Source organism: Garra rufa, chromosome 8 (assembly GCF_049309525.1).
Source record: "Garra rufa chromosome 8, GarRuf1.0, whole genome shotgun sequence".
NCBI classification, from domain to species: Eukaryota; Metazoa; Chordata; class Actinopteri; order Cypriniformes; family Cyprinidae; genus Garra; species Garra rufa.
In genome coordinates this window covers 12249068-12257899 of record NC_133368.1, presented here as the reverse complement: position 1 = coordinate 12257899, position 8832 = coordinate 12249068, and the positions used below count along the sequence as shown (strand labels likewise).

At 36.7% G+C, this 8832-nt stretch overlaps 2 protein-coding genes across 2 annotated transcripts in view; one reads left to right on the top strand and one right to left on the bottom strand.

Annotated features, from left to right (window-relative positions):
- scel (sciellin) overlaps positions 1-2394 on the top strand; it is a 23031-nt gene extending 20637 nt beyond the window's left edge. The window contains exon 31 of the mRNA XM_073845012.1: positions 2236-2394. Within this exon, the coding sequence (XP_073701113.1) occupies positions 2236-2394 (159 nt within the window). The remainder of the gene's footprint in view (positions 1-2235) is intronic.
- Positions 2395-3969: 1575 nt separating this feature from the next.
- Positions 3970-8150, bottom strand: LOC141340077 (delayed-rectifier potassium channel regulatory subunit KCNS2-like). The gene is made up of 2 exons (XM_073845011.1): positions 7185-8150; positions 3970-4455 (listed from the first exon to the last, which is right to left on the bottom strand). Exons 1-2 carry the CDS (start codon positions 8148-8150, stop codon positions 3970-3972), a joined length of 1452 nt encoding a protein of 483 aa, XP_073701112.1.
- Between the last annotated feature and the right edge of the window lie 682 nt (positions 8151-8832).

The window sequence follows — 8832 nt, the reverse complement described above, 5'->3', positions numbered from 1 at the left end:
AGTATTTTTTTCGGATGAAGGCAAATTTTGCATGTCATTTGGAAATCAAGGTGCCAGAGTCTGGAGGAAGACTGGGGAGAGGGAAATGCCAAAATGCCTGAAGTCCAGTGTCAAGTACCCACAGTCAGTGACGGTCTGGGGTGCCATGTCAGTTGCTGGTGTTGGTCCACTGTGTTTTATCAAGGGCAGGGTCAATGCAGCTAGCTATCAGGAGATTTTGGAGCACTTCATGCTTCCATCTGCTGAAAAGCTTTATGGAGATGAAGATTTCATTTTTCAGCACGACCTGGCATCTGATCACAGTGCCAAAACCACTGGTAAATGGTTTACTGACCATGGTATTACTGTGCTCAATTGGCCTGCCAACTCTCCTGACCTGAACCCCATAGAGAATCTGTGGGATATTGTGAAGAGAAAGTTGAGAGACGCAAGACCCAACACTCTGGATGCCGCTATCGAAGCATCCTGGGCCTCCATAACACCTCAGCAGTGCCACAGGCTGATTGCCTCCATGCCACGCCGCATTGAAGCAGTCATTTCTGCAAAAGGATTCCCGACCAAGTATTGAGTGCATAACTGAACATAATTATTTGAAGGTTGACTTTTTTTGTATTAAAAACACTTTTCTTTTATTGGTCGGATGAAATATGCTAATTTTTTGAGATAGGAATTTTGGGTTTTCATGAGCTGTATGCCAAAATCATCAATATTAAAACAATAAAAGGCTAGAACTACTTTCAAATGTGTGTAATGAATCTAAAATATATGAAAGTCTAATGTTTATCAGTACATTACAGAAAATAATTAACTTTATCACAATATGCTAATTTTTTGAAAAGGACCTCTACATGAAAAACAGCAATGCTTACACTAGCTAAATAACTACTGCATGTCCCTTTACGCGTATTAAGTAAATTCAAATATTACAGCAATAAAAAAGTAAATGTAAAATAATGACAAAAGTAGTTAGCTCATTTATTTAAATACTTATGCATTTATTTTTTTATTTTTGCATATTTGGTCCTTCATACATTTTTAAATAAATAAATAAAATACATACATACAAGTACTACACACATATTTCCCCAATCTAAAGTTTAGATAGAATAGATAGTGAAGCAGTAGTAACCTGTGAATATTTAGGAAAAAGAAATTAACAACAGCAGACTGTCAGGATAGAGTGAAACAGAGAAGAGGTAAGACTGAAAATCTGTAGTGTGGGTAGAGGAAACACAGTAGGAGAAAGAGGTGAAGAGAAGGGCAGAGGGGTGTAACAAGTTAAATAGAGGGTGAAAGTAGAAAAAGGAGAGGATAGGGAAAGAACAAGAATGATAACCATTGTAAGATTTCAGAAAAGAGCATGGCAGTATAATATAAGAGGGGAGCCTAAAAGAAGGAAAGAGCGGGGATGTTCCGTTCCTGGATGGCCACCTTTCAGCAGAATTGAGCTAATCACGGTCTTCAGGATTACTAGAAACAAAGCTATTAGAAGGCAAGCCTGCAACCCTTAGCTAAAAAATGTAACAGCTAATGCTAATGCTGCAGCTTTGGTGATACGCAGGGAAGGGGACAAGAGGCCGTTTTTAAATGTATATCAATGGAGGAGAGGCATCACTACACTGAATAAACACTTTTTGCAAGGAAATAGCTCATCATTTAATGAATGACAGCATGTTTGCCAATATTTAACATGTTTTACACTTAACAATACTTAGATTTTACCTTGATAAAAATTAAAAAAAAAAGGCAGGGTATGAAATGTTGAAACAGGTACTGTAGGACTTATTTACAGCAATAATACAGCAAAATTTACCAGCAAATGTGTCGCATTACTATTCAATAATAGATGTTTTCTTTCTTTCTGTATTTCAGGTTTTACCTGAAGACTTGTAATACCATTAATACTGTAACTGACTGTCTTAAACTGTCTGACTGATGTTACTGTCATTATATGATTGGTTGAGGTGATCCAAGTTAGCCATTACACTTTCTCCAATAGTAAGTACTACAGACCCTTACATCTCTCAATAGTAAGATAATCTCTCCTAGAAACGTCCAGGCAGGTGTTCTGGAACTGATTGGAGCTACACTGCAGGACAGTGGCCTTCCAGGACCAGAGTTTTACACATGCTCTAGGAGAAGGACTGGAGACCCCTGAGGTAACAAAAGAGTTTTCTCTCCTTATAGAATGAAATGAGTCACTCTGATTTGTTAAGACTCAAGACTTCTTTATAGAAAGACAATGGCCTAAATCCCAACAAAAAAGAGGAAGGAATATCAGTGGTTGGTGCTTCACAGTCTGTGTCGCTGTTCAAAGGACCCTACATCACCTTCTATGCCATGCTGTCTTACATTGGGCCATGCAAGACTGCTATTTTTATACTAAACCTCTAACCAAAGGAAGAGCAGGAACAGCTGAAGAAAAGGTTTTCTTGTGGTTTGGGACAACGTCTAATTCCATCATGCACAGCAAGCGTTCAAACCACTAACACACCCGCAATGCCAAGGTCATGGGTTTCATTCCCAGGAAACGCAAGAACGTTGATATTGCATAAGTTCATGGGTTTATGCTTTCTAAGATGCCAAAAACTTCCATAGGTGTTAAGTTTGGTTGAAATCTAGAGACTATGAAGGCCACATTTTTAATATAATTTTCATACACATTCACCCATTCTGTGACCCCTTGTGCTCTTTGCATAGAAATGTTTCCTCATAGGAAAACAGTGAATACTTGGATTGGCAGCCTTTATTTTACATCCTTTGTTCACTGTATTTTGTAGTCTTCCCACAATGAACAGTTTCCGGTCCCTGTCTCGCTGTTGAGCGCTTTGTCAAGCTCTGTCAAGCATCATCTTAAAAATCTTTTCACTCTTTCCTGTTTGCTAAATATAAATTTTTATTTAAATATATTATCATATATTTTATCTGATATTGTCTATCAAAAATAGTCCAATATTATTAGCTTTTTAATCTAAATATCTATTGCTTGCATAGTTTATTAGCATTACATTAGTCTGTTAACTTGTCAGTTATGTTTACTGTCTCTTCTCTCTTTCATTGAGAGAAACTTCTTTTTATTTTTAAATTACGTTCGTGTAGGCATTTATAGACATGTTCAACTCTCATTGGCTGCCTATTAAACATTGTATACTTGCTCACTACTTAGAAAGACTTCACACTACAACCCTACCATTTTGTCACCTAATTCCATTGTGTTGTATACCAAAGTCCATGTAGAGCTAAATGCAAACTTTTGAATAATATCGGTCCACAAAATCTCACTTGTGATGCAGCGTGGAATGATAAATCACACCGTGTTTGTTCATTTAAAGCCAGAGGAAAACTTAACACAAAACTCAACATTAAACTGACTTGAGCTGAATAATGGCACTATTGCCATCTACCTGCTGTAGAGTTGCTTTATAGCTGAATTTATGCACTTTGCCACATTGACACTTTAATTTCTTGTTCATTACTGTGAAGCTGCTTTTAAACTATCTGTACTGAATAAAGCATTATATAAATGTGACTTGACAATTATTGCTTACATTCTAATTCACACTGACAGCTGTTGTTCATTGTATTGCATTAATAGAAGGTCAGATAATATAAGGATTTTCAATATAATTTTCCCCTAAAATAATTTTTATTAGTACTTTCATCCTGTGACCACAGGGGAGGAAAACTTTATGATGCAGCCATGCAGACTTACTAGACTGTCATTCTGTTGTTTAATGCTGAGGATAACTCTAGTCTAAAAGCCTCAGAATAACTAGGCTAGGTAGGATGCAGCCTTTCAGTTGAAAAATACTCTTCCCACCAAGGGGACCCAAACTATGGCAGCAAAATGCCCACCACAGCATAGTGGAATCACTGGATTCCACAGACTCTCTCTATTTTCAGCCAGGAAATTATATTTGATAATGATATAATATTCTGAAAAATCATTTTTCTTGCATGGTGAATACATCAGCACCTATTTGTCAGTGGATGGTCTTCATAACAAAAGTTTACAATTCCTCTCTCAAAACTAACATCTTCATTTGTCTCTCCATCTTCCAAACAGTTGCTATGTCCATGTATTGGGCTGTCTTCACTGTTACTCTGTTGTCTTATTATGAGCCTCTTGCTGTTGCTGTTTCTCACTGAGGCCTCAAGAGCTTTTTGTTTGCGGTAAAAATGTGAAAACTTGTTGAAAATGATGGTGATGGGTAGTGCCACAACTAATGTACCGCTCAGGATGCAGCCAGATGCTGCCAGCTTTCCTGCCACGGTCGTTGGCACTACATCTCCATATCCCACTGTCGTCATACTAACAGTCCCCCACCACCAGCAAGCTGGGATTGTGTCCAAACCAACATCTTCTTCATATTCTGCAGTGTAAGCCATTCCAGAGAACACTGATACACCCACTGCCAGGTACAGTAACAAGATTCCAACCTCTCTGTAGCTGTGCTACACAAAGAAACAAAAACATGATTTTTTTTTACATAGAAAATATAGTAGAAACACTTTAAGGGTTTGTTCACCCAAAAGCAAAAATTAACCCATGATTTATTCACCCTCAAGGCATCCTAGGTGTATATGACTTTCATATTTCAGTCAAATCCAATGAGAGTTGGATTCGACTGAAAATAAACGCAGTGGGCGGGTGTTTTTATTCAACAGTCCAAAAGAAGTCCAATAAAGTGCATCCATTCGTAATAAAAAGTGCTCCACACAGTTCCGGGGGGTGAATATGGGCCTCTTGTAGCAATTCGATGCATTTTTGTAAAATTTTTTGAAAAATATCCATATTTAAAATGTAATAATCACTTTTCTCCAGCTTGTGCTAACTGTCATATGCGTACGCCATTCCGGAACCGTGTGGAGCACTTTTTACTATGGACTTTTTTGGACTGTTAAGCAGAAACACCCAACCACTGCAATTATAAACGTTGGAAGAGCCAGGACAATTTTTTTAATATAACTCTGATTGGATTAGACTGAAAGTCGAAAGTCATATACACCTAGAATGCCTTGAGGGTGAGTAAAACATGGGACAATTTTTGGGCGTACTAACCCTTTGAGTGCTTAAGCTACTGAGTTGCCTGAACTTTAGACTGTTCAAGAATAATTTCCATTTTTGTAATAATTGAAAGGACTTGAATGTTTTATAGAATTTTCAACAACAAAGTAGTCAAAATACATGATATTTAGGGAATTTTTGGAACTGCTATCATGGATTAATTTAGTTAAAGCACAATACAAACATTTACAGTTACTATTATTCAATATTTCAGTGGTTTTCAATCCTGATCTTGGGAACCCACAAAACTACCCCTGCATCTCAATGTGCATACTATCCACCCTATCTGCCCTAAATAGTACTGAAAATTACTATAATCACATAGAATTTAGGATGGAAACTGAAGTGATGCTGCATCCCAATTTGCCTGTTTAAACTATATCCTAAAAGTATTTATGCTTTTTGTGAATAAAAAGTACATACTTTACTTTTTAGTGTAAAGCAGTAGAGTTTTGCAACATTCTACCATGTCAGACAATTGCGTCTTGAATCTACAGGCTGCTTTGTTCTTATACCATTACCTGGACAGCTTGATTTAATTTCATTCATGGTACTCATACACTAGGGATGGGCGTATCCTGAAGTATCGATATTTCAATACTGACGTGAGTATCGAAAGTATCGATCCTCAAACAAAAAATATTGATACTAAGGTGTATTTTATTTACCAGTGATTTTCTTTATTTAACAAAAAAATAATGCATAAAATATGCATTGAATTGGATGAAAAACTTATGCTAATAATTGTGCAGGATGTATAGGACTAATTTCCTGCTTATTTAAACACACGTCACACAGATGTTGCAAGACAGACCGAATCAATCACAGAGAGCGTTCGTTCACTTCTGACAGTGCAATCAGACAGGGCTGCGTTTCCCAAAGTATCATAAGAAAGCTGATGCTTTTGGAAACAGTAGCCTAGAACAATGCTTATCAGAAGACAGAACAAAACATATATGTTTGAGTTATTTCACAATAAACAAATTGAAATTGTAGTCTACATAGTTTGCATTACATTTATTAAAATTAAAAGTTCATATTGATCATGTTCTATTCTGTTAATAGAAATCATTCACTGTCAAATTAAAAACACTGGCAGAAACTGTAGTATTTTTAGATTTGAATGTGTAACATTTTGTAAACAAAAAAAATATTTGAACCATATGTAAACATAAATATAACCTAATAAGTTACAATTAAGGCGTATTGACTGTTAAATGCGTTTCAAATATAAAGTTTATCAAGGTTATCATTACCCATTTTACTTTAAGTAATTTAAAAAAATTCATAATTTAAAAGTTTAGATTAAAAGTATCGTATCAGTATCGATATCAATGATACTGGCCTTGAAAGTATCTGTACAAAAAAAGTGGTATCACCCATCCCTATCATACACAGCCAGGGGCTCACTCCTCCATCCACCAGAGGGAGCACTCTCCCCAGTATTGACATCTCTCCATTTCTTCTACAGATTTGTAGGTTTAAAAGTTGTAAAGTGTTGCCAGTTTACCTGCTTTACTGAGTATTTCTTCACTCTACTATGGTTTTGCCTTATGTTATGATGTTCTGCCTGGTTATTGGATTTAAGTTTCTTTCTTGATTGCCCATTAGATCATTTGCCTGTTATTTGACCACTGCCTGTTTGTGCCTACTGTTTTGAATTAGTTTGCTATTGCTGTGATCTCATGTGAATAATAGGGAGGTCGAAGGGGAGAGGTTATTGCATTCAAGAGTTATTAAAGTGATGAAACTGCATTGATTTCATGCATATCTTCCATGTTTATAGCTCTTTGATGTTATTTTAAACCAAGAGGGCTTGTGGACAATATTTGCTGTTAGATTGTGCATGGATGTGCACTTCAAAAATCCACTGGAAATTGTAGACCATCCAGGTATCTTTGGATTCTCATTTTAACATACTATATTTTGGGACAAATTCGTTCTAATCTTGAATATATTTAAGGTGGATAGTATGCATATTGGAAAGCATGGTGAGTTTTTTAAGAAATACAAAATGTGGAGTGTTGTGGGTCTCCCTCCAAGTCCAGATTTGAACAGCTCATCAATATGCATCCTGTACAGTAAATGCACTTGAACTGTAGCAGTGTATGCTCACCCGTAGCGTAGCACCTAGTGACCTTAACCCTGTTGAATGCCTAGCCAACTTCAGCACCCTGAAGATTCTCATTAGCCGCAACACCTGGACCAGTTTTCCCAAGTTGTCCAGCTCTGACTCACTCCCAACGAGCAGATCGAAAAAGATAGTGATGTAAATAGGCATCACTGAGATGATATCAATCAAGTTTAGTGGTAGCAGGAAGAACTTACGATGGTTTGGAGCAAGAATCATACGTGTTACTACCTCAAAGGTAAACCAGCAGATGCAGAACACTTCTAAAACATGCATAGTTGGGTCTTCAGTTGGATTACCATTTTCATCAAATATCTGGTACTCTGGAATGCTGTTGATACACATGGTGGCAATTGATATTAACACCACACAAATGGAAAGCAAGCTGAAAATTTTGCTAGGGATTGAGTACCCTGGATTTTCTAATGTTAGCCAGAGACACTTCCGAATGTTTCCAAAACGCATTTCATGGAAGTGTTCAATATCTTTGTTCAGATCAGAAATCTCATCAACAGATGTATCCACACTGCTAGCATCACTCTCTTCATCCCAGGATTTATGATGTCTCCCCATTTTACGATCAAGGTAACGGTAACTACAGCAGCTGTCCAGAAAAAACTCACTAATGCCCCAGTACTCTATTTCCTGAGAAAAGGAAAAAATGCACAGCTCTTCCATAATGTGCAGCTTGCCAGTCTGGTAAAAGTGCAGGACATATGGAAAAAGACCCGGGTTACGGTCAAAGTAACACTCTTTCTGTTGAACATCAAAGTCATCACAGAGTAGTAGAATGTCATCTTCTGAGTCACAGGACAAGAGCTGGCCAAGGCGCGTGTCCGGAAACTTCCTTAGAATGCTTGAGCACAGGGTGTGCCTCAACCCACCCACATTGATGTGTAAAAGGTTGTCCTTAGGATCCAAAATCCACCAAGTGCGTCTTTCCTTAACCATGATCTACCTATACACTGTAACAGAAAAAGAGGACAAAATGTCTTTTAGTATGGCTGGCAGGCATAATGGATTCATTTCTGTGATTCATTTTAATGTGTTAAAATATTAACTTAATTAATTCACCATCATCCTGTGGCATTTAATGTTGTGCGCCGACGTTATATGCATGCCATTCAGCACCACAAAACAAACCATTTATGATGAAATTCTCACATGCAATATATGTAACTTGCTATATTTTGTCCTTTTTATAATTCATTTACATTTTTTATATATATTTTAATTTTACATAGACCTGTAGTTAGTAATGAAGTTAACCATGTACTGTACTATTCCAGTGAGTTTTTTTAAACTAATGATTAATAGACCATCATTTATTATTATCTTTTTTTTTAACATTGACCTGTGAATGTAGATATGATGACTAGATTAATTACAATGATATCTGATATCCAATGATAATGATATTCAACACTTTAGTCATCGTCCTCATGGACATATTAACTATAAGTGCAATTTCATTTTGTCCAAATTTACAGTCCTTAGGCTGATGATTATCTAGTTTCTACTTATGCACTTATTTCAGTGACTTATTTTAGTTATTTCAGATAATTTTCTACCCCCAGATGTGTTGCGACGTGTATCATTTGCTCCGAGTTGCATGATTGATTTGAACAATGTA

Coding starts and splice junctions, on each gene's coding strand:
- LOC141340077 (XM_073845011.1), bottom strand. CDS start 8,150: ATGGTTAAGGAAAGACGCACTTGGTGGATTTTGGATCCTAAGGACAAC. Junction 4,456..7,184: donor CACTAGGTGCTACGCTACGG/GTGAGCATACAC, acceptor TTCTTTGTGTAG/CACAGCTACAGAGAGGTTGG.